Source organism: Talaromyces stipitatus, genomic scaffold (genome assembly GCF_000003125.1).
Source record: "Talaromyces stipitatus ATCC 10500 scf_1105507295523 genomic scaffold, whole genome shotgun sequence".
NCBI classification, from domain to species: Eukaryota; Fungi; Ascomycota; class Eurotiomycetes; order Eurotiales; family Trichocomaceae; genus Talaromyces; species Talaromyces stipitatus.
In genome coordinates this window covers 2,963,804-2,991,701 of record NW_002990113.1, presented here as the reverse complement: position 1 = coordinate 2,991,701, position 27,898 = coordinate 2,963,804, and the positions used below count along the sequence as shown (strand labels likewise).

The 27,898-nt window shown below is 47.0% G+C and overlaps 10 protein-coding genes across 11 annotated transcripts, besides 4 other annotated features; 5 read left to right on the top strand and 5 right to left on the bottom strand.

The window, feature by feature from the left end:
• Positions 1 to 367: part of a mobile genetic element that runs on past the window's edge.
• TSTA_070270 (reverse transcriptase, putative) lies at positions 32 to 3,087 on the top strand (the record flags this gene model as incomplete). The annotated part of the gene is made up of 4 exons (XM_002340960.1): positions 32 to 400; positions 442 to 1,280; positions 1,845 to 2,145; positions 2,179 to 3,087. The coding sequence occupies 4 exons, from the start codon at positions 32 to 34 to the stop codon at positions 3,085 to 3,087; spliced, it is 2,418 nt and encodes an 805-aa protein (XP_002341001.1).
• Positions 286 to 2,826: a mobile genetic element.
• Positions 3,088 to 3,456: 369 nt separating the features above from the next.
• Positions 3,457 to 4,131: a mobile genetic element.
• A 443-nt stretch (positions 4,132 to 4,574) lies between these two features.
• Positions 4,575 to 4,603: a microsatellite.
• Positions 4,604 to 5,233: 630 nt separating this feature from the next.
• Positions 5,234 to 7,215, bottom strand: TSTA_070260 (FAD/FMN-containing isoamyl alcohol oxidase MreA; the record flags this gene model as incomplete). Its single annotated transcript, XM_002340959.1, has 4 exons — positions 5,234 to 5,404; positions 5,489 to 6,557; positions 6,641 to 6,841; positions 6,926 to 7,215. The coding sequence occupies 4 exons, from the start codon at positions 7,213 to 7,215 to the stop codon at positions 5,234 to 5,236; spliced, it is 1,731 nt and encodes a 576-aa protein (XP_002341000.1).
• Positions 7,216 to 7,332: 117 nt separating this feature from the next.
• TSTA_070250 (ubiquitin C-terminal hydrolase, putative) lies at positions 7,333 to 10,297 on the bottom strand (the record flags this gene model as incomplete). Its single annotated transcript, XM_002340958.1, has 6 exons — positions 7,333 to 7,786; positions 7,839 to 9,537; positions 9,595 to 9,868; positions 9,936 to 10,076; positions 10,130 to 10,197; positions 10,267 to 10,297. The coding sequence occupies 6 exons, from the start codon at positions 10,295 to 10,297 to the stop codon at positions 7,639 to 7,641; spliced, it is 2,361 nt and encodes a 786-aa protein (XP_002340999.1). The 3' UTR covers positions 7,333 to 7,638.
• A 97-nt stretch (positions 10,298 to 10,394) lies between these two features.
• On the top strand, positions 10,395 to 12,922 carry TSTA_070240 (replication protein A 70 kDa DNA-binding subunit; the record flags this gene model as incomplete). The annotated part of the gene is made up of 6 exons (XM_002340957.1): positions 10,395 to 10,451; positions 10,868 to 10,961; positions 11,021 to 11,111; positions 11,176 to 11,701; positions 11,763 to 12,661; positions 12,736 to 12,922. The coding sequence occupies 6 exons, from the start codon at positions 10,395 to 10,397 to the stop codon at positions 12,827 to 12,829; spliced, it is 1,761 nt and encodes a 586-aa protein (XP_002340998.1). The 3' UTR covers positions 12,830 to 12,922.
• A 451-nt stretch (positions 12,923 to 13,373) lies between these two features.
• TSTA_070230 (quinone oxidoreductase, putative) lies at positions 13,374 to 14,581 on the top strand. Its single transcript, XM_002340956.1, has 4 exons — positions 13,374 to 13,405; positions 13,464 to 13,727; positions 13,793 to 13,884; positions 13,944 to 14,581. Exons 1-4 carry the CDS (start codon positions 13,384 to 13,386, stop codon positions 14,568 to 14,570), a joined length of 1,005 nt encoding a protein of 334 aa, XP_002340997.1. The 5' UTR covers positions 13,374 to 13,383; the 3' UTR covers positions 14,571 to 14,581.
• Positions 14,582 to 16,249: 1,668 nt separating this feature from the next.
• Positions 16,250 to 18,086, top strand: TSTA_070220 (ATP-dependent RNA helicase, putative). Its single transcript, XM_002340955.1, has 3 exons — positions 16,250 to 17,579; positions 17,641 to 17,712; positions 17,778 to 18,086. Exons 1-3 carry the CDS (start codon positions 16,315 to 16,317, stop codon positions 17,932 to 17,934), a joined length of 1,494 nt encoding a protein of 497 aa, XP_002340996.1. The 5' UTR covers positions 16,250 to 16,314; the 3' UTR covers positions 17,935 to 18,086.
• TSTA_070210 (nuclear division Rft1 protein, putative) lies at positions 17,778 to 19,815 on the bottom strand (the record flags this gene model as incomplete). Its single annotated transcript, XM_002340954.1, has 3 exons — positions 17,778 to 18,063; positions 18,127 to 18,984; positions 19,046 to 19,815. The coding sequence occupies 3 exons, from the start codon at positions 19,813 to 19,815 to the stop codon at positions 18,003 to 18,005; spliced, it is 1,689 nt and encodes a 562-aa protein (XP_002340995.1). The 3' UTR covers positions 17,778 to 18,002.
• A 417-nt stretch (positions 19,816 to 20,232) lies between these two features.
• On the bottom strand, positions 20,233 to 21,646 carry TSTA_070200 (oligosaccharyl transferase subunit (gamma), putative). The gene is made up of 4 exons (XM_002340953.1): positions 21,248 to 21,646; positions 21,091 to 21,188; positions 20,677 to 21,032; positions 20,233 to 20,615 (listed from the first exon to the last, which is right to left on the bottom strand). Exons 1-4 carry the CDS (start codon positions 21,590 to 21,592, stop codon positions 20,434 to 20,436), a joined length of 981 nt encoding a protein of 326 aa, XP_002340994.1. The 5' UTR covers positions 21,593 to 21,646; the 3' UTR covers positions 20,233 to 20,433.
• Positions 21,647 to 21,827: 181 nt separating this feature from the next.
• On the top strand, positions 21,828 to 25,048 carry TSTA_070190 (ftsj, putative; the record flags this gene model as incomplete). The annotated part of the gene is made up of 10 exons (XM_002340952.1): positions 21,828 to 21,869; positions 21,928 to 22,218; positions 22,278 to 23,465; positions 23,525 to 23,550; positions 23,799 to 23,940; positions 24,010 to 24,060; positions 24,132 to 24,158; positions 24,231 to 24,668; positions 24,734 to 24,895; positions 24,971 to 25,048. 10 exons carry the CDS (start codon positions 21,828 to 21,830, stop codon positions 25,046 to 25,048), a joined length of 2,445 nt encoding a protein of 814 aa, XP_002340993.1.
• On the bottom strand, positions 24,661 to 27,697 carry TSTA_070180 (autophagy ubiquitin-activating enzyme ApgG, putative). Of its 2 annotated transcripts, XM_002340950.1 has the most exons (7): positions 27,377 to 27,697; positions 27,200 to 27,308; positions 26,417 to 27,138; positions 26,188 to 26,332; positions 25,652 to 26,119; positions 25,236 to 25,598; positions 24,661 to 25,181 (listed from the first exon to the last, which is right to left on the bottom strand). In XM_002340950.1, the coding sequence occupies exons 1-7, from the start codon at positions 27,565 to 27,567 to the stop codon at positions 25,107 to 25,109; spliced, it is 2,073 nt and encodes a 690-aa protein (XP_002340991.1). In that variant the 5' UTR covers positions 27,568 to 27,697; the 3' UTR covers positions 24,661 to 25,106. The 2 variants fall into 2 exon arrangements, with proteins under 2 accessions (XP_002340991.1, XP_002340992.1); XM_002340951.1 differs by having other exon boundaries at positions 24,661 to 25,598.
• Positions 27,698 to 27,898: the final 201 nt, after the last annotated feature.

The window sequence follows — 27,898 nt, the reverse complement described above, 5'->3', positions numbered from 1 at the left end:
GGTTAACGCAAGATCCCTCGAGGATCTAATAATGAGGCATGACCTCTTTATTAATAACGACCCTGACGAGCCAACAAGGCCTCATAAGCCTAGAGATTCTACAGCATCATTTGAAACATCTACTGAGCCTAGGGTCTCAATTATTGATCTCACAATCAGTAGTCAAGCCCTTGGCCCTCTATCTGGATGGGAAATTGAAAGCCAGAGGCTCACGCCATCAGATCATGTTATGATCTGGGCTAGCTGGGAACCTCCAGCAACTATGAGTACAGAGCCCACAAGGAAAGAAGTCACAGGGTGGCAGATAGAGGCTCTACTAGGAGACAAAAAGGCTCTGCAGGAGGCAAAAGACACCTGGAACGAACTAGCAAAGACTCAACCAATACTATTTTTAGACACCGTGCTTTTCCACAGGCTCCAAACAGTAACATGCAGTTACAGCTTCCTGAGCCAGGATCTGCCCACAAGCTGATGAATGAAGAAGCCGTCAAGAATGCTCTCTTTAGCCAGGGACTAGAGAAAGCTCCAGGTACAGATTTACTGAACTTCAGGGCTATCAGGCTCTTATGGAATCTAGATTCGGAGCGTGTGGTTAGCCTGACTAGGCAGTGCCTCAGGCTTGGGATACATCCACATGTCTGGAAAACAGCCAAGGGAGTTCTACTGAGAAAGAACGGCAAAACCAACTACACACTGGCTAGTGCGTATCGGGTGATAAGTCTATTGAAGTGTCTAGGCAAGGTGATTGAAAAGCTTGTTGCAGAGTTAATTACAAACTTTGCAGAGGCTCAAGACCTCTTCCACAATGGTCAATTTGGAGGCCGTCGGCAACGCAGTGCAATTGATGCTGTGGCATATCTAGTGGAGGAGATCCATCAAGCTTGGGCAAATAGAAAGTTAGCTGCAGCTCTATTTATGGATATTGAGGGGGCCTTTGACCATGTCATCCTAGCAAAACTGGTAGAGGTGCTCAGAGAGGCTAGCGTGGATGGAGATCTTATACATTGGGTGATCTCATTTCTATCTGACTGGCGAGTCACTCTTGTGATTGATGGACATATGGGAAAGGAAGTACCGATAAGCTCTGGGTTACCTCAGGGCTCTCCGGTGTCACCCATTCTCTTTGTTCTATACGTTCATGGGCTATCAAGAGCCATTGAGAGGAGTGTGCCGGAGGTTCGATGTCTATCCTTTGTGGACAACCAAGGCCTAATAACAGCCGCAAGCTCAGTGAAGGAGGCTTGTAGGATCCTTGAGAAAGCCGCGGAAGTAGCCATCAAGTGGGGGGTGGCTAACGGGGTACAATTTGATCGCAAAAAGACTGAGGCCGCTTTCTTTTATAGATGACACAGACGTCAAGTGGCTCAAAACATATCTCAAGCCCGGATTAGGGTTGGAGGCGAGTTAGCAACTGTCAAATCTACAGTACGGTGGCTCGGGATACTCCTAGACAGCCAACTTACATGGAAGAGCCACTACAACGCTTGAATTAAGACAGCAAGAAATACGATAATCAGGTTAAACTCACTCTGCAGAGCTAATGGGTTACCTCCAGCATTAGTGAGGCGCATACAGAAAGCTACAGTGCAAGCCCAATTGCTGTGGGGTGCTAAGATATGGTGGCAAGGCCAGAAAACATGGGCACAAAGATCCAGATTCTAATTAATAAGCAAGCCAGGTATTACGGGCATGTTCCCAAAAACCCCAATCGGAGCCCTAATCAGAGAGGCAGCGTTAGAGCCAGCGACAGTCTTAATAGACGCTAGAGTAGCTTGATACACAGCGAGGCTACTGGCCCTACCTGACACACATCCTACAGCGCAGATACTTCTAGTCACCCTCAGACATGGTGACCTTCACGCACAACCTGGAGAGCAACCACTGGACGACCAGGAATGGGCCTCTAGAGACAACAAGATGCTAAATCGACTAGACCAAAGGCTTGCAAAGCACCTTGCTCAACGACTAAGCAGAGACCCCTCTGGAGGAATTGAGAGAACTGAACAATATGAGCTCAAAAGCTTCCCAGGCTCAATCCGAGTACTTGACAATGAAGAGGCTCTAACGGAGGCTAACCAACAGCGTGCTGGAACAACGTTCTGGTCAGATGGCTCCAGGCTCGATACAGGACGTGCAGGAGCTGGAGTAGCTTTACAAGCTGTACCTGGGGGTCCCTAGGAACACGTAGAAGTGCCAATGGGCCATGGACATGAGGTCTTTGACGCGGAACTAATGGGAGTGGCTACAGCGCTTGAATGGGCCCTTGAAAGGCAGCCTCTTGGTCCTATCTGGGTGTTCCTCGACGCGCAGAATGCTATTGATCGCCTCAGATCGACAAGGCCAGGCCCTGGGCAAGCCCTTGTTCTTAGGGCTCACAAGGCAGCTGAGAAACTAGCCTTGAGAGGCCAGCCAGTCACAATACAATGGGTCCCAGGCCACTCAGGGATTGAAGGGAACGAGCAGGCTGATCAAGCTGCTAAACGTGCAGCTAGTAAACAAACCGCGCCTGGTTTTGAGCACCTATCTTTAGCGCACGTTAGAAGGGCTTGCACGGAAGCAAGGAGAGCCGCAGTATCTAAATGGGCTCAAATCAATGCTGTACAAGGCAGGCATAGAGATGGATGTGTCTACAAGATGCCTCGAGGCTGGAACCTTGACCCAGTGGCAGGAAAAGCTCCGAAAAGATTGGCTAGTCGATACTACCAGTTAAAGACAGGACATGCCCCAATTGGTACCTATCTATACCGGATAGGCCAACGGGAATCGCCTGAGTGTCAGGCCTGCAAGGAGCCTCATGAGACAGTAAGGCATGTACTCTTTGAGTGCCGTGGACGTCGTGCAGGACGAAGAACTCTCTATCAAGCCCTCAAAAAAGCAGGCGTGCCACTGCCTACAGCGGCTGAGGAAGACCCCGAGGCTAGCCTATTTGCTGAGCCTAGAGCGACGCAGGGCTTGCTGCAATTCGTGGCTGAAGCCAACCTATTCAATGATAAGGAGCGGACAGCCAGAGAGGCTGAGTCTAGTGATGCGTGGGGGTGGGATACGTTGGAGGAAGGTGGCCTAGGTGTCACATTGGAGGATGAATAGGGGTGAGGGCACGCTAGTCAGAGTTTGTACTGATTAGGTGTGCCCACGGGTTTGGAACTATAAGGGATCTCCGGGAGGATTAGCCTAGGGAGAGTGCCCAAAGGTCCCTGGCATATCGGCCACATGGGGACGAGATAGTGATTTATTTTTGGATTTTTGTATGTATGATTCTGATAGGGGTGAGGCCTTTAGGGTCTCACCAAGGCTTCCAGAGGTCTGTCATAGCCAATAGGGCTGGGTACGGACAATAAACTTGATTAATAATAATAATATGGGTAGAGGTTTAAATACGGGCTGTTCCTCCTTGATAGATAGTTTTCTTCTTCATACTCAGTTTCTCGTCAGCACTGGCACCTAGATAGTGAATATCAGCCAGGGCGGTCCTCTGGGCAGTATATCCTTCGACGGATCGTACGACACCTGGGCCTCCTACGCGACAACCGATCTCGATGGCGTGTACGACTACAGTGGGTGCCAGGCCACGAAGGGGTCCCAGGCAACGAGAAAGCAGACCAGCTGGCAAAGTTGGCTGCAGTCGAGGCGACACGGCGTACACAGGAGAACGCCCGCATAGCCAGGATCAGCGCACCCAATCAGACTACACCACACGCCGCACGAATGTCGTATATTCCAAATCAGTCAACTATCCTTATGGCAGTGTGTCGCCAGAGGCTACATGCAGGCTTTGCAAAGAGGTGGAAGGAACAGTGGGAGCATGCCAACCATGGACGGCATCTCTATCGGATAATCAAAGCACCAACGAAGATGGTGTTGCAGCTGCACGAGGGATTACGACGGGCTTGGAGTTCAGTGTTAATCCAACTACAAACAGGTAAATCAGCGCTACGCAGCTTCCTAGCGAGTGTACGGATTGAAGACTCACCTCAATGCGAATGTGGCCTTGGGGATCAGGATACGGCCCACGTCCTCATACGGTGTCCTACCCATATAAACCTGCGTATGGAGACTCTCTGGAAAGAAGCACGCGAAACAGATTATCGGAAGCTCCTTAGCGAACCTCAGTGGGTTCGGCAGAGTATTGAATTTATGATGCGGACTGGTCTATTGACGCAGTTCCATCACGTAACCCCCTTAACAACCACGCGCTCACAGTGAGTGCGACACTACCCTGATGAAGAGTAACCATGTTGATTCGGCTTGGACGGATCAGCCACTTGACACGTTTGGAAATAGAACCGGGCACCAAAACATAAATATCACGTCACCCCGCACCGAGATCCTTCACTCATTTTGTATATATACACATTTCCTTTGTTGGTTCGGCGTTCTGTTCGCTCGTTATCTGTTGTTGGTGGTCTTCGGATCTGGATACGGATACGTGTCGAGACTTTCGCGTGGAGTTGACTAAGTCAGCGTCAAGCCGGAAGCGTCTTGGCACGTTGACGTTGATTTATGCTTTTATACGGTAGTACGCCCGCTGCCCAATTAGAAGGCGCCGCCGGCCACTAGGCTTAGATGCGTGTATGAATCAATCAATCAATCAATCAATCAATCAGATAGTGAATATCACTTGGTTGGATTGGTCGTATGTTACACCGGGTTGGGTTTTGGGTCGAGACCTTCGACCCAAGTTGGGTTATGCGGAAGTCTAGATATGAGGATATGTGGTTTTGAAGCGAATTGATTATCTGTTTTATTTGTTTGATATGTTTGCATTCGTTAGTCTTGTTTCCTTTGTGACGCTGGCCAATACCTTGCATTTGTTGCTAACTAGGTGAGCCTATCTACGAAGAATAACAAGCATGAAGAAGGAAAGAAGAAGAAAAAAACACAGCGCCCCTCTACGCACAGCTCCTTCATATGATCCTTTGTGTGGACGGAACTTCCCAATACAGTACCGCTCCCAATATAGCATTGCTTAGGGCTCAAGCCCTATCTTGAGATAGCGGGAAAAGCCTCCTAGGATGACACTGTACGGAAGGCTCCGTCGCCAAGCCGTAGAGCTGTCAAGCCGCAGGGCTGGCTGTCACACCTTAGCTTCCGTTCTCTGTGGCGCGCCCCTATGGCGCACCACCCGTGGCTGTGCTGCAGATTTCTTGGTGCCTGCAGGCTTAGGCACAAACCTGGATAGCGGCTCTTGAGACCGTGGCTAGCTACAGCAGGTATATCAAATCTACTACTACTACTAGTGCACTTTGCACAGCCGTCCATCTTCCAACTCAGTCCACTGGTCTGAGTTCACAGTGGTAATGGCATAGAACAGGTCATAAGGATCATACTTGGCTTTGATGGATTGAAGCTTTTGGTAATTCTCGCCGAAGAAAGCTTGCTGGAAGTCGGGTTGACGGAAGTCAGCCTAGAAAAGAAGCGTCAGGAAACCTTATTTAGCAAATCACTTTCAATATCTTGCAATGTGACTGAACTGATAGCATAACTTTACCTCGTTCATGTAAGCGCCCGACTCAGGTGCCAAAGCCTTAAGACGTGGAATATAATCGTTGGTCATCTTAAGCTGCTTTGCAGCCATATCAGATCTCGGAGCTGTGAAGTGCCAGGGTGTGGTAATGACGGTATCAATCAGAGTATCTCTCCAGGCCGGTAACACGGAATTGTAGATATCGTCGCCAACAAGAGCCTTGGAAACGTTCACACCAACACCAATAAACGTCGCTCCGTCTTCAATTATGTAGCGATACGCAGCGGTCAAGTTGTTGTTATTAGTTTCAACCACAGAGCGAGGCATCAGCCACCCGCCATATTGAGCGGTTCCAACCTCGATGAGGCCCTGTAGGCTATTGTACTCGTCGAGGAAGCTGTTGTACTGTTGAGAGTAGGAAGTATATTTAACACCCAGCTCAGTCAGAGTGTCGGTAAACGGTTTGACAAGGTTTGTCAATTCGTCGACCGGGATATTGGGACCGGTCAGAGGAGAAATTGAGAAACTGGTGTTGGTGAAGTACCAGACACTCATGGCACCGGCATCGACAATTGATGGGAGAGTCGCATGATATTTGCCCACAGCCTTGTAAAAAGTGTCCTGAGAAATTCCGTCGTTGGTGAACGTCAGGTTGAAACCCGACACGGGCGTTCCAGGATGAGCCTTGGATGTCATTGACCACACAACGCCGTAGGTACTGCCCCCACCACCACACAATGCCCAGTACAAATCCGAGTTCCGGTAGCGGTTGGCAACACGATAATGGCCAGTCCCATCGATAACTTCCCATTCCAGAGTCTGATCAGCACCCAATCCGTAGCGGGAAGCGAGAGATGAATGCCCACCGCCTTGGGAGTAGCCGCCGGCAATGCCAACGGTAGGACATTCACCTCCTACAACCTGGAGACCGTGCTGATCGGCTAGCTTATAGGCCTCAAATCCTTGCACACCCGCGCCGATTTTGATGGCCTTGCCTTGATAGTAGGAGCTGTTGTAGTCGATTATCTCTCGATCCTTCAGGTTGTGCGTCCAAATGGCGATGGCACCAGCACCAGTGGATTTGCCATTGTAACTGCACAATATACGTTAGTGCTCAGCACTGATATCTGGTAGAAAAGCACATAAGAATAGAATTTTACACGGAGCTATACGCACTCATGACCCGTGTTGCGGACCACAACACGAATATTGTTCTGTTGAGCAAAAGCGAGAGTCTTGGAAATATGCTCTGGCTTGGAGATGTTCACCGAATAAACAACATAGTTTCCTAGCGTACAAGGCTGCGAGACCGCGTGAAACGGGTCACAGGTCTCGTTGGTGAACCAGGGAGCCATAATGGATGACGAGGACTCATAGCTGCGTAAAGAGGTCAGTGGAATGTTACAGAGGAAGCAAAGACAAATAGTAAATATGTTTTCATGAGCCAAAATTAACGCTCACTGTTCTTGGGGGAGAAGCCATCTCTCGCGGAGAATATCGCACTCGGCGGCACTGTATGATGGGTTATGGCATGGTGTAGCCAAGGGTATGGTCTTGATCAGAGTACCATCAACAGACTCGTTGAAATTTGACCACGCAACAGCTGACGGCCAGCATGCATCACCAGGAAAACAGCGACATTGCGATGAGCGCGGGGGATACGAGGCTGGCGAGGAAGAAGTAGATGAAGAAGAGGTTGCAGGGACCGCCCAAAGGAGGAAAGCAGCAGCAGCAGACTGAGACCACCACATGATTGACGATTAGACCTCGAGAGGAATCGCGACGCTCTAGGTTCGTCTCTTCGTAGCCGCCAAGGCCAGGTTCTTGGTCCAAAACTTTGGAGTCGAACCTCAACAAACAAGACAAATAGATGAGTTATGGCAGTCAATTGCATGTTCGAATCGTAGTTACATGATTCGTCTTCTCATCCATAAACCCCTTCAAAGCCACCTAGGCTACAAATTTTGTCGACAAATGTGTTCCACGCAAAGAGAATTATTTAGAGCAGTCCTTGTTTCTAGTGGTATGCTCGACTTTGGTTACATGAATCTGGGACTGTGACACGAATCGCTAACATACGCTGAGCACTGAAGTCCCATAAACACCTAGAATGCAAATCCTAAGTCGAAGATCTCGAAAAACTTTGGTGAGCCCTTGCCAGCCACATTGTTGCTTCATTCAGACCTGGAAAGAAAATAGACATAAGCAAACTGCTTCATCTCCTCGAAGTTGTCTGCCTTCACTACTTTCTCATCATTGTAGAGGACCCAGGCCCGTTTATCGTTACCAGGCATTTCCCTGTTTATGAATGCAACGTAATGTCTATTAATAGTTAGTATTTCGTCTCTAGGACATTCCAGTGACAAAGACCTACCCAGCATGGAGTGAACCGCCTTTATGACAGACAAGCGACTGTAGTTTGTACCTTGCAGGCAAATCTGTCTTGCCGGGTGTTTCCCGTGGCAAAGCTGACCTAGGTTCTTGAGTAGTGGACATATCATTATCGTCTTCAAGGCTATCAGGATGGCTGAACACCCAATCTAGCGCTCTGTTGACATCTCCACCTGTTGCTGACAGCGCCTTTGAAGCTTCGTTAGCATCAATACCCATCTCTCCAAGTTGCTGAATCTTTTCGATATCGTGCTCCGCTGAGTCTGCTCCAGTGACATTACCCTGTGACACTGGCTTGTCAATAGCTGGATCATCTAGGTGCGCCAAAAGCCAGTTCATTGCACCCTCCAAGTCAGAATTGCCAGTTGCATACAACGCATTTTCGCATCGTACCTGAGAGAAACCCATGCTTGACAGTTGTTGAACCAACTCCGGATTCGCAGTGAACGCTGTAGCACCAGTTTCAGAGTCTTCTGGAAGAAGTTCTTCTGTGGGAAGTGGACCAGGAGACAAATAAACGCTCATATCGATGTCACCATCACTGATATCCACTGGTATATTGAGTTTCGTAGGCACCCAGTTTATCAGCTCGAATCGGCGAGCGTTTATCACCAGATGCTGTGGTAGCGACTTGAAGCGGGACCGTTTGCAAAATCCTTTATTGCTTCCGCAACCTGAACATTTCAGTTCTACTACCTCTTCTCCAGTAAAAATATCCAGGCACTCCTTCATGGTGACTGTCTCATACGTGGTTGTCTGTTCTAGACTCTTTTTTGACACGAGTGGGCGGGCGGGGACTTGAAGTGAAATGTTGTCCTGTTCATCATATTTGTATCGTACTTTACCACAGTCGAGACACTGAAGGCGTTGTTCAAGAACGAAACGGAAACTTTCCACGGGATTGGCCAAGCTTTCGGAATGTCTTGACAACGTGATAAGTTTGAAAAGGTGTAGCAGCAGTTCAAAAGCATCCTGCTGTCTCATCGTCGAGAATTCCTCGTGACCGCGACCAATGAGATGTTTGAACATTGCAGGTGCGAGTCCCCTTTGATGTGGTACTTCCGGGGAATCGGGTTGGACCGATACATCAGAGTCTGGTTTGGAATATCTTCCGGACAACAGACCATCAGCAAGCTTTCGTAACTGTGTCTCAAGATCTTCCGCGGGGTTATTGACATGAGGAGGTTCCTCGTTAGGGTGGAAATATCGTCGCTCAAAGTCAGGTAGTGCAAACAAACATTGAATGATGCTAGCCAGATAACAGCTATTTCCCAGATTCTTGAGACCTGTAAAGCCCGGCCCAAAGATTGGTTGTAGAATCGATCCGTCATCGGATGTCATGGCAAACTCCCACTTCAGGTTTTGCTCAACTTGTAGTTCCATGAGGCTTTTCTCTGTCTTCTCACTTTCTGCAATGTTGATCCCCCAGTGGGCTAGATGCGCGGCCAAATTCGGGTCTATCCTTTCTTCATTGCACTTGTAACAGTATATGTCGGCAGAGCCTTCTGGCGTTATGGAGCCAAGCTTAACGGCAACACCATGAGATGATGAGTCCGCATGAGCTAAAGCATGCGAATTTCCACCAACACCCCCAAACTGGCTCCGGCCACAACCTACATTGCCACATTCCAAGCACAACCATAAATTCTCCTTCAGCTCACACATGGAGCATTGCTTAAGATCTAGAAAAGCGCATCAGACATAGGGAATATGTAGTCACTGAACCAGAGTCTCCTTACCCTTCCTGTTGACGTTACCGTGTTCTTGCTGTTTCAAACGCAAAGTGTGCTCGCAGGGAACAAATTCCTGCTCCCACGCTTTTACCTCCTCTCTTTTTGAGAAGGACAAAGCTTTCATGACCCCTTCCACCACTGCAGATAGTTTATCACCCAGGTCGCCACTACTCTCGACTTGGCATGCGTAACAAATAACGGTTGTTGCTGTATCGTAGCGATCTTCTTCTGTCTCAGCTAATATAGCAAGCTTGGAAATCTTTTGAGGCGGCTCGTCTCGCTATGGGCAACGTATCGTGTCAGTTGGTGTAACTCTCTGGACCCTATAGTTCTTGGTATCAACATACCTGGACCTTTTTCCTGGTCCTCCTGACATTGAGAGCCAATACGTGATTGGTGCGCGCGTGATGAAGCCGTGCATGGTTTCTTTCCCCTGTACAACCGCCGTTGAAACATTGCAAACAGACATTGAGGCCAGAGGGGTCATCCTGATCACTGTCAGCTATCTAGATTCCATGCTGGGGTAAACAAGGGACCTTACAATCGAATCAAAACACTGAGTGCAGTCTTCTCTATACACGGGCTGAGTCGAAGTTGGAGGTCGCACGTCTAGGGGGAAATGTGTGGTAGATTAGTCTTTTGACGCAACGAAGCTTGATCGAGGACGTAACTACGTACCTGCATCTTCGAAATGATGGCACCCCGTCATCTTAGAGGCGACTGGAAAGAATAGTAAGGAGAGAAAATGAGACTGATTCGAAATAGAGCAGAAGAAAAGAATCAAAAGATGGAGAACAAGGACAAAGATGGAAGGAGCTCTCGATGACATCAAAGAGCGGGAACGGGAAGGTAGTTCCTTCCGTGTTTGTTTAGTGCGGGGTCCCGTCAAGGCACCAAGGCATCAAAGCAGTTAATTATTCGCGAAGAAACGCGCCACAACACGCGTCGTGTCTCCTACCATTTCCATCTACTCGCCTCTGACCCTGAGATATTCGGGACATCAAGATACGTGAAATAACCAAGAAACAGCTACCACGCAAGCTACTATTCAAAAGGCGTGATACTGTCTGGGCCGAAACAGTCTGTTGGTCCCATATCCATCAACGTGAAGCACTACCATAATGGCCACTGATCCGGCATCGTTGATTTCGGTCGGAGCTCTAAGGCAAGTTATCATTCTCAGTTGCTTTGTTGCAGCAACAGTTTCTAATAAGCTATTAGCGCAATCTTCGATGACTCAAGAACGGGTGAAAGCGAACCCATTGTTCAATGTGTACAGATCAAACCACTGGCTCCCCAGCCAAATGGCCAAGAGCGATATCGAGCGGTTTTCAGTGACATTTCCAATTATGTGCAGACTATGATAGCCACCCGTGAGTCTCCAAGCTGGTTTGGTTACACCGACGGCCGCTGATGACATATTCTTCTACAGAAGCGAACCATCTCGTCAAAGACGGAATCCTGAGGAAGGGCTGCCTTGTACGACTGAAGTCCTTTCAGTCAAATGCCATCAAAGGCAAGAAGTATGGCCGCAATTTGAGTTCCTTTCATCGTGAGAGTAATGACGATACTAACCGATATATCAAGGATCCTTATCATACTCGATCTTGAAGTCCTTCAACATCTTGGCGAATACGAAAAAATCGGAGATCCCAAACCGTTGGAGACCAAGGCAGAAGATGAGGAGAAAGCAACGCCAACAATGGTGTCTGGAAACGGGACATACGGCGCGAAGGCACCAACTTCATATGACTCTCGCAATGTGCGACAGGCATCGTCTTCTGGCCACGCAACCATTTATCCCATTGAAGCTATATCCCCATATTCTCATAAGTGGACTATTAAAGCACGTTGCACGAGCAAGTCGGCTATTAAGACATGGCATCGCAGTAACTCAGAAGGCAAGCTCTTTAGCGTTAATCTTTTGGACGACAGTGGCGAAATCAGGGCGACCGGCTTCAACGACCAGTGTGACTCGCTCTATGATCTTTTCCAAGAGGGTTCAGTTTACTACATCTCAAGTCCATGTCGAGTTCAGATTGCCAAGAAGCAATTCTCTAATCTAAACAATGACTACGAGCTCACGTTTGAAAGAGACACCATTGTCGAAAAGGTAACTTCAAAATCGAATTTTCTTTTTGAACCAACAAATGAACTGACACAAACTCTCACAGGCCGAGGACCAGGACAGTGTTCCCCAAGTTCGATTTAACTTCACGACCATTGGCGATCTTCAGTCCGTGGAAAAGGATACAACAATTGATGTTATTGGTGTTCTGAAAGAAGTTGGACCGACTTCCCAAATTACTTCCAAAACGACGAACAAGCCCTACGACAAACGGGACTTGACTCTTGTCGACAACACCGGATTCTCTGTTCGACTTACAGTTTGGGGCAATCTAGCCACGAATTTCGATACTTTACCTGAATCGGTAGTGGCGTTCAAAGGAGTGAAGGTGTCTGATTTTGGTGGCAGAAGCCTGAGTTTGCTCAGTTCTGGCACCATGACCGTAGACCCAGACATTGAAGAGGCACACAGACTCAAGGGTTGGTATGATGCACAGGGAAGGTCTGACACCTTTACATCACACGCTTCGATGTCGGATGGAACAACTCCTGGCGGTGGAAAGCTTGACCAATACAAGACGATTGCTCAAATCCGGGAAGAGCAATTGGGAATGTCAGAAGCTGCCGACTTCTTCTCCCTGAAAGCAACAATCATTTACATCAAGCAGGACAATGTGAGCTATCCAGCATGCCCTTCACAGGGGTGTAACAAGAAAGTTAGCGAACTAGACCCTGGACAATGGCGCTGTGAACGATGCGACAAGACTTATCCCAAGCCCGAATATCGCTACATCATGCTTATCAACGTTAGCGATCATACTGGGCAATTGTGGTTGAACTGTTTCGACGAGGTTGGAAGACTTATCATGGGTACAACTGCAGATGAACTGGTGAATATGGAGGCTGAAAACAAGTACGAAACCAGCGAGCTATTCCAGGAGGCCAACTGCCAGACGTGGAACTTCCGTTGCAAGGCGAAAATGGATCACTACGGCGAACAGCAGAGGTATGTGGAACTTTTATTCGCCTGTTTTGTGTTCTTTGCCACGAGACCGACCTTCTGACCAATGACTATTATAGAATTCGTTATCAGATCTCCTCTGCGAAGCCAGTCAATTATTCTGACGAAGCTGCGCGATTGGCGAATTTCATCCAGTCGTATAGTCTTGCCTGAGGGTGTTTTATTCTTGCTTTGTATTTCGTGTCTACGTCACATGTATGTTCTTTTGTTCGGCACGAGACGGCTGCTGAGATGCTTGTCCTATCATCCTCATGTTTGTCGAGCAATGTAATACCGGGTTATGAGGTAGTTGAAAATGACTTGGGCCTGATGAAATGACTCCATTTATGTACCCGCTACAAACGGGTGGCTTCCCGGTAGAAGATATAACCCAATCCATAAGAAAACGAGTAAAAGTACGACGACGACTCGATCCTAACATGTTGATACTGATTATAAATCATACACTGGTACTCCGTACTCGAGATGTGGGACCATTGCTGGCTGGGTGGGGAACTGATGCTTTATTATTAATAACATAACTAACGTTAACTAACTAGTTAACATATGTTACCCAGTTGATTGATTACGTATTTCTCCTTCAATCCTTCAATCCAGTCCACGCCCGAGAGCCCGTTCTCTAAACATCGTCCCAAACCGAGGTCTTACGTGGATAAGATACAGTCAGCTGTACTGTTCAACGAGTCACCGAGAGGAATCTATGCAACATGGCATCAATGAAGGCAATAGGTTTGTTTTGCTGTCTCCCCTCGGAAGAAGGCTGATATCTCACCATGTCCTCACCTAGGCATCAAGGGTGGTAAAGGGCCGGCAGAGGCTATGTTCATGGACACAATCAGCCGCCCGGTCCCAACCGCCAATCAAGCTCTGGTGAAAATCAAAGCATTTGGACTGAATCGTATGGATTTGCTACAGAGAAATGGCGTATATCCAGTCCCACCCCAAGCTCCTAGCACAATGGGCGTGGAGTTTTCTGGCGTTATTGAGGAGCTTGCAGATTCAGTGTGTGATTTTAATGTCGGCGATGAGGTTTTTGGCCTCGCATATGGAGGTGATGATTCTCAGCATTTCCACAACCTCGTAGAGATCTGCTTTTGACGATGAGTTATCTCCTAGGTGCCTACGCAGAGTATATATCCGTTTCTACACGGATGCTTGTTCACAAGCCATCTGAGATCTCGTGGGAGGAAGCTGCGGGAATACCAGAGGCAGGGCTTACTATCTCTTTTCTGTTACGACGCTTATCAAACTAACGTGTGACATTCAGACGTGGATAACGGCTACACAAGCATTGAACTTGATTGGGGAATTTAAATCCGGCCAATCTGTTCTTTGGCATGCCGGTGCTTCGTCGGTATCCATTTCTGGAATTCAGCTTTCCAAAGCGCTCGGCGCCACGAAGATATTCGTGACAGCAGGCTCTCAGGAAAAGATCGATTTCTGCGTCAAAGAGCTTGGTGCCACCGCTGGGTTCAATTATAACACCCAGGACTGGGCCAAAGGCGTCTTGGAAGCCACCGATGGTAAAGGCGTTGATCTTATTGTGGACTTCATCGGAGCGAATTACTTTGCTTCAAACTTGGCCGCTGCCGCGCGTGATGGCCGTATAGTCGAGCTTGGTTTCATGAGTGGCGGTGAACTACCTGCAGGCGTCAATATCGGACCCATTCTTTACAAACGTTTACGAATCGAAGGCAGCACTCTGCGAAGTCGCGAGGAAGGATATCAGGAGAGACTTCGGAATCTCCTGGTCGAGAATGCTTTGTCAAAGTTCAAGGACCACACTTTCAAAGTCTTCATCACCAAAGTATTACCTTTTGATCAAATCGTTGAAGCACATAAATTGTTGGAGAGCAATCAAACCAAGGGCAAGATCATTTGTACAGTGCCATGATTACGATATCATAAATCATAATCTTGTTCCACATTGTGTTTGGAAGACAATTTAATTGCCAATATCGAAAACATGCACCGCCCAGGGATAATAAACTTCACCAGAACTCCCTAGACGACTAATATCATTATATCTAGAAGTAAGTTTTGATTTAGGGGTGAAAAACATTTCAATGTATTAATCTATTTTATACTATTGATAAATAAGGAGCTCTTCATAATCATATCAAAGTAATCAAAGGTGAGATTAATATTAGTAACACATGAAGAGGGCTCCCTTACTGTATTGTTCACGTTAAATCACGGGTGCTGCCTGAAGGATATTCTACTCTCAACTTTCTCTCTACCCTTCCTCCTTCCCTCACTTCCATCTCTCATTCCATTCAAAATGGATTCCATTTCCAGCCCCATCCAGGATTACCATTCTGAGACTTCCAGCCAGGATTACAGTGTCGTTGGTATTGATGCAATCAAAGATATAAACCCGCTGTTGAAATAAGGAACAGTGCACCGATTCAGCTGCTCAGAAAAGGGATTTTCTCGACTACTTCAGCTCCTTAATAGTTCCACAGGGGAAAGCAAAGCCCCGAGGTAAGTCTCAAAATGATTTTCTTTTCTACAGTCTAATATTCCACCATCAAAGAAGTCCTACTTTGGACGCCGAGAAAGAACAGCCCAAGTTCATTACTAGGCACAGCCATATATCCACGCTGCAGCTGCTCATGGTTCGATGAGTGGGTATACAACCTACCGCTTCCAAGAGGGCTGATCTTCTTTAGTCGTCGATAGGGAGTAAGACTTCGTAGATTCTCAGGGTCTTATTCTGGATGGTAAGTTACAAGATTCTCTTATTACGGAAATGTCAATGAAGTGTACTAGAATAAAATGAATTCTAGTATCATAGAACCCGATACCGCACTATATCTACCGTCCAACCGAGGTTATCCAAACATCGTGGTAGGAATAGGGTATCCCGAAACTTACGCAGACCTTATTAGAGATGGGAAACTTCTATTGGAAGGATCAGAAGGAAACATCGGTATTTACATACTCATCAATGTTAGCCCGCTAAAACCCGGAATAACAGTACGCCGACAGGGTCATCTCGAAGTTTGGAAGTATGACTTCGATCGGAAAGAAGCGCGACTATGGATAGATAGAGGTAATTCTTACACACCACTAAGATAGTTTCGTTATAGCCAGGTTCTACTGTGATACTAACAGTTCCAGGAAATTTATCTGCCCCCTGCCAGTCATGTAAACCAGAATATTCAATTGCCTTGGTCGGAGATTTTGTGTGAAAGTATATCACAATCATCCTACCGCATCCACACTACCTCAATTGATGCTGGATGATATTCGTGAGCGGACTCAATGGGGGACTAGGGATGGTGTTGTGTCAGGCTAGTGACTAGGCTTATATTCCGTTTCTCCATCATGTTTCAATCGTGGAATAAACCAACCCAATGACTCTATTCATACCACAAGCATACTGGGAAGGCTCAAATGTTGATTTTTTCGTTTCTTGTTTGTTTATTTGTTAACACAGAGATGAGTGTTGCTCAGACATCAATAGTAAGAGCCTTTATCAGTGCTTATCGATAAGGTGGGAAGATGGCGGTCAGAGCTGGCAGTAACCGAAGCTAATTAATTTTTCTGAAAAGTTATCCGGAGAGGACTGCCTGAACTTCAGCATACCAAGTCATCGAAAATCGGAGCAGCTTGGTTCCTTGATTATTTTCAAAATGGCGAAAAGAGGAGTTACAGAAGAAACTGAGAAGTCCAGGAAGAAGCTGAAAACCAAGTCCGGCAAAGTTGAGAAGCATGCCGAGGACAAGGACAAGAAGAAAAAGAAAGATAAAAACAACAAGAGTTCGTCTGAATCGGATACGCCAATTGCGTCGCAATCTGAAGTAGACGAGTTCATGAAGACAAACACGATAGAGATCTCGGATCCATTGAGCAACGAAAACCCTCCACGCCCAATTCTCTCGTTCGACCAACTTCCCGAACGTGATAATATTCTGTACGAACCACTCAAGAACTTTTCGGCACCCACGTCTGTCCAGTCCGCCACATGGCCATTACTATTTGCCGGAAGAGATGTGATAGGTATCGCAGAGACGGGCAGTGGGAAGACTTTGGCCTTTGGTCTACCATGCCTGAAGAACATGGTGGATTCCGAGAAGAAACTCAAGCCTTCACATCCAAGGGCTGTGATCCTGACCCCTACCCGAGAACTTGCGATGCAGATTTATGAACAACTGGAGGGGTATGCTCTCCGGGTCTCTGTCAAAGTTACTTGCATCTTTGGAGGAGTCAGAAAAGATGAGCAGAGGGAGGCATTGAAAAATACTGCCATCGTTGTTGCCACACCCGGTCGATTGAAGGACCTTGAATCGGAGGGCGCAATTAACCTGTCCAAAGTGAAGTATCTCGTCCTTGATGAAGCGGACAGGATGTTGGACAAGGGTTTTGAACAGGATATCAAAGACATCGTCTCTCCAATGCCTGTTTCCAGAAGGCAGACTGCTATGTTTACAGCTACGTGGCCCGTCGCTGTCAGGAATCTTGCCAACAGCTTCACGCAGGATCCGGTCATGGTCACCGTGGGCGGTAAACCGTCTGAAGATCCTCGCGCAAACACCCGTATCAAACAGGTTGTCGAGGTACTCGATCCGAGGGATAAAGAAAACAGACTTACTCAGATTCTCGGAAAGCTTACGAGAGAGTCTCCCCAAGGCAAGATCTTAGTCTTTTGCTTATATAAAAAAGAAGCTATGCGCATTGAAAGACTTATCCAGTCGAGAGGATACGCTGTTGCCGGTATTCACGGCGACCTCAGTCAGAGCGACCGATTCAAGAGTCTTGCGGCTTTCAAATCAGGCGATGTTACAATTCTAGTCGCTACGGACGTGGCTGCCAGAGGCCTTGATATTCCAGCAGTGAAGACCGTGGTCAACGTTACATTTCCGTTGACGATTGAGGATTATGTGCACCGTATAGGACGGTCAGTTGATCTTACGCATGAACCATTATATGATGGACACAGGGAACTAATCGTGTTGCAGAACTGGACGAGCTGGAGCCGATGGCCATGCTATTACCCTTTTCACAGAAACCGACAAGGCGCATTCAGGAGCGTGAGTGAACATTTATCTCTACAAACCTTTACAGCTTGAGTATCGACTCACCATATGCTTTTTAGGTTAATCAATGTTTTGAAGGCAGCAAAACAAGATGTTCCTGATTCCCTCTTCAAGTTCGGTACCACTGTCAAGAAGAAGCAGCACGATGCTTACGGTGCCTTCTTCAAGAATGTGGACGAGACCAAATCCGCGACCAAGATCACATTTGACGATTAGACGGCTTATGATGACATCTTTTTGCTTTTTCTTTTTAGATTCCTACTTTTCCATATGTACAAAAGTTCTCATCTACCCCGGATATGTTTCTTATACTGGTCCAATATGTAGTCTCGTTCTAGAAATAGACTAGTCTCCGGAGTTAGCATTCCAGTCCATTAGAGCTTCACATTCCCAAACATGCAGACTCACATCAACAATCCATATACAGTGGCAAATCCAAGCGTAGCCAATACGCCGTAGAAGCCGTCACCGAAGGGCTGGTAGTCAATCAATTTGCGACTAGTCGCGAGAACTAGTACGCTTAATGTCTGCGGATTTGCGCTGAAATCGGAGATTTTGAGTTGGGAATCATGTTGCTGCAGATAGCCTCGAATATAGACAAGACTCCAGATTGTCCTGACTGACATGTTAATAATGTTTGCCCAGACCAAACCAATTGCGCCGAGCTTTGCAACCGTAAGAAGCAAAAAGGAGGCCACCCCAAAGCACAACGTGAAAACAGTCATCCAAGCTGTTTGCTTCCGCATATCCGCAGGACTGATAGCCGCAGATACGAAGGCCTCCGTTATACCATTAAATGCTAGAAAAGGGATGTAACAGCAGTAAGCTGATAGCAGTTCTTGCACTTTCTCCGACTTCCAGCTTGAGCCCATGAGAAGTTTGAGGCCAATGGGAACCACGTCTGGGGCGATGCTCAAGGCCAGTACAGCTAGGATTGCGTATGCCCGTAACATATCAATCAAGTGTGATTTTGCAGCTTCGATCTGCGATATATGTTCTTGTTTGTCTCTGTTTACAGTGTTTAGCTGCTTGGACCATAGATTTCGACTGCTCTCTTCGATGGGTTGGAAGACCATGCGCGCAACAAGACCGCCGTAATTTGCAGCGAATGAATATATGCCTTGATCCCGTAGGGTCGAGAAAGTAGCAAGGATCATGGAATCCCCTTGCGTAAGGAAGTGTTTGACAATCAATTGAAGATATAAATTGGCACCTAGCCAGAGCAAAATACGTGAAAATCTGTCTGCAATATACTGTCCCGGATTTCTATATCCTAGGTTAGCATCGCCATACGCTTCGAAGATTCCGTAGCGTTCGGATATCTTACCTTGAATGAATTGGTATAAGCCAAAACGAATAGTTACGCTTCGGGGATGTTGCCAGCATTTTCCAGTAGTATCCACAGATCAGAGCAGCTGCGTATGCGATGTACCCCATCGCGAAAGGCAAGACTCCCGCATCCCAACCGCCTCTTGCAGCCCAGATAGCAATAGCATAAGTGGCTATGCTCCTTGCAAAAGCTGCGGTTGTCTCAACAACTGCTCTTTCCTTGTATAGCATTCGCTGCTGAACTACTGCAAAGAAGGGTTCTGTAGCCAGCTCTATCATACAGGATAAGCCGACAACACGTAGGCTTTCCTGGAAATAAGGGGTTGAGAGAACTTCTTGGGTTGTCCATGACTGATACCAGAAGGCGAAAAGCCCGGACAGTGGTAGACCAAGGGCTATTGCAATGTATGCCATATTGATGACTGTTTGCGATGATGTAGCATCATTTTGGCCATTTTTGAAGTCGGCTTTTCCAGTTGCCGCTAGTTCGTCCGTTTTCTGCTCATTAGAACCTGCAGAAGCACTTGAGACAGGTTGTCGTTGAATCGCAGCTCGCACACTCTCTCTGGAAAAGTATAGCACCGTGATGTAATAGAGTTCCAACTGAGTGGCAACACCAAAAACTTCTGGAGACAAGTGTCGTAGCACCAGCTGATTCGAAGCAAATGTGAGAAACCGTGATACCACTTGTATCAATATGAGAAAGCTCGTGCCATAGGCTAGGGATGCATGTAAAGCCTTTGGCGGTTGCTGGCTACTTTCGTCCATTGTGATGGTGGTTGTTGTCAGTAACAAGTTTAGTCTCGTTCAGGAATGCTGAATTATTCCATTCTGAACGCAGTATTTTCTATTTTTATAGTTCAGCTTTTTCCTGATTGCAATATGTGTATAGTTTGAAAGAGCGAGGTCTTGTTTCAAAGGTTGAAGGAATAGTTGAGCCTGAGGCCACGGTGACCCCTACTCCACAACTAGTAGCTAACTACCGCGCCCTCCTGCTAGGCTTATAATTTTACCACATTTCCCTCGTAATCCTTACACGGGAGGATCCTACCGGAACAGATAGGCTATATTTCTAGTATTGAGACTTTACGTGGAACGATATAGTCCCCAAGTTGGGGGCGATGTCAAGAAAGCTAGAGTTTGACCTCGCTGAGTCCTATCAAAAGACATACGCAGCAAGCAGCTTCAAAACCAGTCAATCGCTGTGCTCTTATTCATGTTGCGAAGCCTATTTATACGTGAAGCTCATTCGAAACATGCAAACATACTTTTTCTCCAATAAGAACGAAATCGTTCCAAACGTTGTACAAGTACAAATGGCTAGTATGTAAGTGTTCCAGGTGCCATTCCCACACGATTCCATAGAAGATCCAAGATATATATATCTCAGAACGGGGGCAGATAGAAAGGATAGCCACCGTTCTTGACCCTGAAAACACTGAGCAGGAAGCTGTATACCCCAAGAAGGACAACACCCCAGATGATAACAGCTAATTGCTGTGTCTTGACATCAGCCATGCGCGGAACTCTCAAGGCTAGCGCAATAACCGCGAAAGAAAGTATACCGTCTGAAAAAATCGTCAGAAATGTGACCTGAGTCGTCATGGCATCAGTAAACAAAGTACTTACAGATTGCTGCTACAATCTGGGTCTCCATGCCAAATTGATTCGAGAATCCGCCAGCAAAATAGGAGATTCCACCCCGTCCATCTCCCGCAACATATGGAACTTTGCGAATGTGGTTGAACATATGACCGCTTGTGAACAAAAGGATGGCAATCAAACTGATCGCTGCCCATACATTCCTGTTTTGGATGATAGGAATCAAATATGGCGAGGTTACTGTGAAGAGTGTAATTGCGCCAAGTAGTAGGGTGACCGCGGACACCAATCGCATGTAATTTATAGGACGCACCAACTGGGGTTTCGGGCCGTCGGGGAGGTGCCGGGTGATCCAGACGTACACCTGGTCAGCGGTAGTTGGACTGTGGTGAATATCGTCAGCAGAGGCTTTGAAAACACCCTCGTAACTGGACAATTTACCCAAATAAATCAAATCTTTGAGGAGCTCCATCGGCCGTTGCGCCAGGTCCCACAGTCGGGGGAAATAACAGTACTATCGGGGCGGTTTGCAACATTAACTGTAGATGATGAATAAGTAAAGTGCCAACAAAAGTTGGGAAATGGTTTATTGACAAACCTGTCTAAAGGTGTCTTTTCCTTTACTGAAATCTAAAGTGCCGAAGATCAAGTTGATATCACCAGATTGGCCCTTGTTCCAGCTGTTTGCAATGAGATCCCATTCAGGTTGGAACTCCCGGCAGAGGGCACAGCCAAAGCGCGCATCTACAGCTGTGAGCATGACGGCGACATGGTAGTCTCGCGGCGCGGATGTGAGCTCATTGTATATCGAATCGTCCAAATCGATTGGGGTCGATCGAGACAGGGACTGAAAGCGCTCTAGCTTTTTGCTTTTGGTAGCTGCTGCAGAAAGAGCAATTCCTGACGTGCACAGTAGTGCAGTGAAATAGGAAAGCAACCTCATCTTGAGGATGTTATGACTTCAATGCGAAAGTCAACATGCAACAATTGAGAGGTTGATGAGGGAGAGATGGTGAGGTGTCCAGTACGACCAGCTTGTCGTGTGGGGAAGGACCCTGCTAAGCCAAGACGGGCAAGGCCTGCTCTGTGTGTTTAGCTCCTAGCCTCCTACTCCAACGCGTCTTTACCAAGGTCGTCTAACATCCAGCTAAATTGACCCAATTCAACACGTTGGAAAGATGATCGCTTCTTGTCAAGAGGATGTTTGTCTCGCACGGGAAGTAGGTCCATCTAATTCTTGCATTTGGTCAGGGTACACCAGACTGACAATAATATTAGTATGAACTGTCCCTCAAAACTGCCCAGCTCGAGATCGCATACGAGAGAAGCCTTGCTCAACTGGACTCTCTTATAGCCTATGAGGAGACCCGTATTTCTCGCGTGGATTATATCATTTTCGAGGCCGATCATGAGTTGTTACGGATGAAATGCGAACAGTCAGAATATGATATCGATCAGCTACTTCAAGTCGAAACAGCACTGAAGCAGCAATTGCTACGCGCACAAGAGGATTTGGCGAATCTGCAACTGTCCACACTCGCCGATACTCGTGCGATACAGGATTTGAAGGTATATCAAATATCCTCAGAATCTTTACCTGGAAGAAGTACCACTAACCCGTTATCTAGAGCGATCTCACCTCAATGAAACGCAAGGTCTCCGATTACGAGAAAATGTCTGCCGATAAACTGAACCTTACGAAAGAAATTGCGCAAATGAAACAGGAATTCGAGCGCCTCCAACACCAGAACAAGTCTCATCAAAATCTAATCGCCGAGAAGTCTGCTTTGGAAAGACAGCTCAATTCCCTGGAGATTCAATTAAAGGAAGAAAGACGCGCGTTCGAGCGAAATAGAAGCATAGAAGACAAGAAGCAAAATTCGGAAGCACAGCAACAACTAAAAAGATTGCAAGCTGAACTGCAGAAGGAAACTGACGAAAGAAGCCGCCTGGAACAGGAGATTAACGAGCGGACAACTGCATGGGAGCAACAAAAGAAATCATTGGAAGAACGCCTTGAGAAGCTTAGGAAGCAGTTGCGATCAACAAAGGAAAAGCTGAAGGAATATCAAGAACAGCAGAATGATTCTCTGTTACCCCTCGAGCCTCAGCAAATTGACCGGCCTCGTCAAAGTGTCGCTAGTGACAGGAGCGCTTCACTCGGTCATTCTGGTGGTGCATTCAATCCACCTATGACAATTGCAACACCGGGGGCGGTCAAGATCGCTACAAAAACCCAAAGACCCTCTGCAGCGCTAGGAAAAAAATCAGGTTTTTCCATCACACCATATCTTAAGCGGAACCGAGATGCCGAAGACTTCTCAAGTAGCTCGGATGATGACTTAACACCACAAGCGGAACTGCGCAAAGCCAAAAAGCGGCCCAAAGCGTCTCCGAAAGGCAAGAAGACGGCACGTTTTGAAGAGAGCCAGCCCTACAGTCATGATAACGAGGATGACAATGATGGTGATGGTGAGGCCCAGAGGCGTACCAAAGCAAACAGTCGTGATAAATCAATTGCAGAAGATTCCATTCTCTCGCGACGAAACGATCAGGTGCCGTCAATGCTTGTGGGTGCATCAAATATAGGACCCTCTCTAGAAAGCAGGCAAGTCCATAGGAAACGGAAGGTCCTTGGCGGGCAGCGCGATATGACTTTGTTCGACGATGAGGACGAGCAATCCGAGAGACCGAAGCGGGTGGAGAGGCCAATTCCCAGTTTGAAGCCCAGCGCTAAACACCCACAAGCTCTAGGAGTTACTCGCCTGGCGTTCGGGGAGGCATCAACGTTCTCTCCGCTGAAGCGTGACAAGAGGGTTAATATAGTTTAATTCATGCCCTTTTAGCTGAATATATTGAAATTAAATACTTCCAGCGTGTTTTTTCACCTCTCCGTGGTAGGTATACATATTGTATGATAGAAGTTGGCTGCAACAAACCGCAATGGAGCTCGGGGAGCTTAGAGCATCTCCGCAGCTAAGCTCAACCCGCTCCAACTTTCTCCAAGACCATCCTTTTCCATTAGAAAACATAGAATTATCTTTTCACATAATACTTTTATACTCTTTTTCAGTCGTCAATCACATGAATTCCAAACGACCATCCATCCTGTCAATATGGCAGGCAGTTCTATCGTGTCAGCGATGCAGGTCCAATCCGCTTTTTCTATCGTTAAATTTTAAACGATTCTCCTCGTCCAAACGATGGCAATCACGACAACGCAGCGATATATTCACGAGAGAAGCTGTGGTCAGAGGTCTCAAGAGTAGAGCAGCTTTCAAATTATTACAGGTGAAACTTTGCTGCTGGATTACCCTTCCCCCCAAGTGGTAAAGCTTGCTGATGTAGTCATCCCAATAGATCGATGAACAATATCGGATATTCCGGAGGGGGCAAACGGTTGTTGATCTCGTTAGTTTCCTTTAGTTGCTGCTAATGGTCATTAGCTATCGTCTTCTTGGTTTTGACAAGTATCTATACAGGGATATGCACCGGGCTCATGGTCCCAGGTAAGTATTGATAAAAATATGTAGTCATTGCTCCTTTCAGAAGCTCCTACTAATTCTAACTACGAATTATAGGTTGCAGTTACTCGGACGAAACCTAATGGTCGAGTCCTAGGCGTCGATATCATACCTGCCCAGCCTCCGAAAGGCGTATCGACTATCCAAGGCAATTTCCTTTCCCCAGACATCCAAGAATATGTTCTGGAATTCGTACGAGATCCCAATCGCGGCCGACCACGATTACCCACTCTGTCACCAGAAGAACCCGGCCGTATTGCAGCAGACGATGATAGTACAGTTTTAGAAGCTTTAAGTGAGAGCGCGGTTACAGCTAGTGAAAAGGGCAAAGAAGAAAATGGATTACAAAAAGAACGAACTGTCGATGTTGTTCTAAGCGACATGTCTGCACCCTGGGCTCAAGTTAAAGGATTCTCAAATAGGAGCCTTAGTAACCCGTATCGCAGGATGATGAACACCAGTGGAATAAGTTTTCGGGATCACGCCGGAAGTATGGTAAGTGTCTTGGATTATTCAATACTTGAGATGTGGCTATATGAGACTAAATATGATCATTTCAGGATCTGTGCCGAGCAGCGTTGCAGTTTAGCTTCAATGTCCTGAAGCCTGGTGGTCATTTCGTATGCAAATTCTACCAAGGACCGGAAGACAAAGTCTTCGAAAAACAACTCAAGGCGTTGTTCGAGAAGGTACATAGATTGAAGCCGGAATCGTCCCGTAGTGTATGATAAACCTTGTCTCTCGATCATTGCAAGAGATGATCTTCGTCTTCTCCTGATGCTGACAATCAATAATAGGAGTCACGGGAAGCCTTTTTTGTTGCTATGACTAGAAAGCCACATGCCTCAAGATCAGATGTCCTCGATATTGAATGATTTGGGGCACTTTTTCATACTGTTGTTCAGGAAAAGTTCCCTAGACTCGGGTGCTTATCTACTCTTCAATGAGTCCCTCAGAGTCATCCTCCCACTCGATACCAGCGACATTCTCCTCGGCTTTACGTTGTACCTGCGGCGGAGTCAGTATCGGTACAAAATAACCAGTAACTGGGTCGAATTCTACCTCTTTCAGGCCACTCAATTCCTCAACATAGTCTTTGTCGTTGATTGCTTTCTGCACAAAATCCCAACCATCTTTCCTGTATGCATCCACGATTCTATCCGAACATGCGCTACAGCAGTCATAGCTTCTTCCCGTGACTGGGATATTGGAGAATGTAGAGAGAAATCCTCTAATTTGGTGTGGGACGAGGCCGAGAGGATGATCTCCTCGCTCAGCATTTTGGGTGATTGGAGCAGGAGCAGCAGCTCCGTCAGGATGCTGCAAAATGGAAACAAATAGCTCTACTAAGAGGGCGGATGCAATTGCGGAGACACCCGGTCTAGTGACTGTGCATTGCTGATCGAGCGTTTGGTCTTTCATGGACTTGGGGCGTTATCAGCCACGGTGATTCAGAAGAGGGAGATGAAAGAACTTACATCCATTGGTGCAACCACATCATTGCAGAAGTAACACCCAAGCTCCGCTTCCCTAGCTGACTGAAGTTTCACTCCATGTCTCATCGCGACAAAAGTGTCAAAGCCCAAGGCGGCATTCATGACGATCTTTCCTAATGACTTGCCGATGACAGTTGGCAACCAACGAGATTCCCGGCTATCCATGAGGAGGAAGATTGCATCGTGTTCCTCGATCAACTTACGAAGGAGCTCAAATTCATTGGCAGCCTGAGCAACATCGGTAACAGGGTGACCAGGCATTAAGACAGAAAACACATGGCCTTCTGACACTACCCCTGGATATATCTCTTTCAAGGCCGCTGCAGCCCGTGTGGCTTTCTTTGCTCCCCCGCCTAGACAGTCATTGAAATCAAATAATGGTTGTCTAACTGGGTTAGAAAATGAAACCGAACCGTTGTCCACAAAAGTAATCTTTCGTACACCCCAGCCCTGTAGATATTCTTAGCTTCTCTAGGATGCAACTTATTCTACTCACGATGCACAGATGAGCCACTTACCATCAAATTGCGTGCAACATAACTACCTAGGGTTCCAGCGCCAAGTAAAAGACAGCTTGTTGCTTTAACTTTATCAAGATCAAGGCCAGGACTAATTCGCCATTTTATCAACTTCAAATTCAGGTCCACTGCTTGGTCGGCCAATCTTTTGGAAACGGAACCATGTCAGCGTCTCACACGAACAAAGGAAATAGATACGAGGGATTGACTTGGCTTAGACTTTATTTACCTGCGAGGGTCCATGTATGCTGTTAAGTCTGAAATTCGGCCAGCGAGTTTCCCAGAGCTATTTCTTTCCCATCCGGTAATCTTAGGCATTTCACCAAATGCTAAGTCGTTGGCAGCTTTGGACTCCTGAGTGGTATCCAACTGCAGCATAACGGCCAGACTCCGTCCAAGTTCCCGCTTAGATGGAATATCTCGATAGAGTAAAATTTGGGCTTTCTGAATACCCCAACGGCGGTGTAAAAGTGCCAGAAGGTTGCGCAGCATCCAACCGGGAGCGTTAGGATAGTTTGACGGATCAGCGAAAGCAAAGTACTGATCTTCTGGTTCTGATCCATCAAAGAAGCCAGTCTCATAACCTGCTAATGAAGATACTCTCCATTCCGGAGCAGCCACGCCGCCGGAAGTTGCATTTGTGTGCTCCTTTCGAGCCAGGAAAAACCCATGTTGCCGTACATCATTCTGGGTCTTCCAGGCTTCTACTCTATCAACCAAGACTGAGCACTCGGCATCAGATAGTCTTCTGGAGCCAGGGATCGATGGGGCACTAGCATTATCACTTGAGCTGCTCCCATTTGCAGGAACCCAGTGTGGCTGAGAAGTGATTGCAGGAAATGCGAACCAGTACTGAAACTTGTATTTCTTCAGATCCGCGAATGAAAGGATGAGAAATGACGACAAGATTGACGGATTCGACAGTATCGAGCCACCTATGGCATCCCAAATCTATAACCAAGTGTCAGCGATGTTGTCAGGAGGATCATAGCCATCTGCATAGAACTCTTACGGCTCTTCCAGCTTGTTGAAGTATCCCAATCTTGTCTGCATTTCTGTATTCTTCTACCGTGTTGAAGTTCTTGATTATTCCCTCAGCTCTGTAGTAGCCTGGTGGGACGCTATTTCAGGTAAAACAGTCGTGCATTAGCCATCAATATTTCTATCAACATCCGGATGAGTGACTTACTGGTCACTGTTGAGTGCGTTCCCCAAGATCTGCATGCGACATGACGCAGCAGGGGCGTCTGATGGGCGGACCTCATAGAGCCCTTGTACTCTTCTCGCAGAGTCATCTAGCTTGTCATGATTGATCTTCTGGGATGCAAGGGATGTGTAGAAGGGAAGCTCGATGTCTGAAACAAATGGGGTGTATTGCATCTTGTAGTATATAACGAAACTCAGCACAAGGCTTTGACTTTATAGTCAGTACTAAACTGAAGAGCGTATCCAGCTAGGATATCCTCACGGTGCTTTATGACAAATCGACCCTTTGAGGATTTTAGTACTATCCGGCAGTGACGTCTGTGTATGATGTCTGTAGTTATATGTTATGACACCAAGAGTCATTAGTATAGCAGTATCAGATCAAGAATGAACCGGAATAAATAGATGCGATGAAGCTGCTTGATGAAGAAGGCAGACACTGGCAGTAGAGGAAGTCACGAGTCCAACCCAGCGGATGACCTCCCACGTGAATGAATGACTCGAG

What these genes read in the sequence shown, in the direction of transcription:
- TSTA_070180 (XM_002340951.1), bottom strand. Translation starts at nt 27,567, where the DNA reads ATGCAATACACCCCATTTGTTTCAGACATCGAGCTTCCCTTCTACACA. An exon ending in AACGCACTCAACAGTGACCA is followed by an intron (nt 27,309 to 27,376) that starts GTAAGTCACTCA and finishes TACCTGAAATAG; the next exon opens with CGTCCCACCAGGCTACTACA. An exon ending in TTCAACAAGCTGGAAGAGCC is followed by an intron (nt 27,139 to 27,199) that starts GTAAGAGTTCTA and finishes ACTTGGTTATAG; the next exon opens with ATTTGGGATGCCATAGGTGG.
- TSTA_070230 (XM_002340956.1), top strand. Translation starts at nt 13,384, where the DNA reads ATGGCATCAATGAAGGCAATAG. An exon ending in TTTTGGCCTCGCATATGGAG is followed by an intron (nt 13,728 to 13,792) that starts GTGATGATTCTC and finishes GTTATCTCCTAG; the next exon opens with GTGCCTACGCAGAGTATATA. An exon ending in AAGCTGCGGGAATACCAGAG is followed by an intron (nt 13,885 to 13,943) that starts GCAGGGCTTACT and finishes TGTGACATTCAG; the next exon opens with ACGTGGATAACGGCTACACA.
- TSTA_070200 (XM_002340953.1), bottom strand. Translation starts at nt 21,592, where the DNA reads ATGAGGTTGCTTTCCTATTTCACTGCACTACTGTGCACGTCAGGAATT. An exon ending in CAAAGATTTGATTTATTTGG is followed by an intron (nt 21,033 to 21,090) that starts GTAAATTGTCCA and finishes TATTCACCACAG; the next exon opens with TCCAACTACCGCTGACCAGG. An exon ending in CCAGATTGTAGCAGCAATCT is followed by an intron (nt 20,616 to 20,676) that starts GTAAGTACTTTG and finishes CGATTTTTTCAG; the next exon opens with ACGGTATACTTTCTTTCGCG.
- TSTA_070220 (XM_002340955.1), top strand. Translation starts at nt 16,315, where the DNA reads ATGGCGAAAAGAGGAGTTACAGAAGAAACTGAGAAGTCCAGGAAGAAG. An exon ending in TATGTGCACCGTATAGGACG is followed by an intron (nt 17,580 to 17,640) that starts GTCAGTTGATCT and finishes ATCGTGTTGCAG; the next exon opens with AACTGGACGAGCTGGAGCCG. An exon ending in GACAAGGCGCATTCAGGAGC is followed by an intron (nt 17,713 to 17,777) that starts GTGAGTGAACAT and finishes TATGCTTTTTAG; the next exon opens with GTTAATCAATGTTTTGAAGG.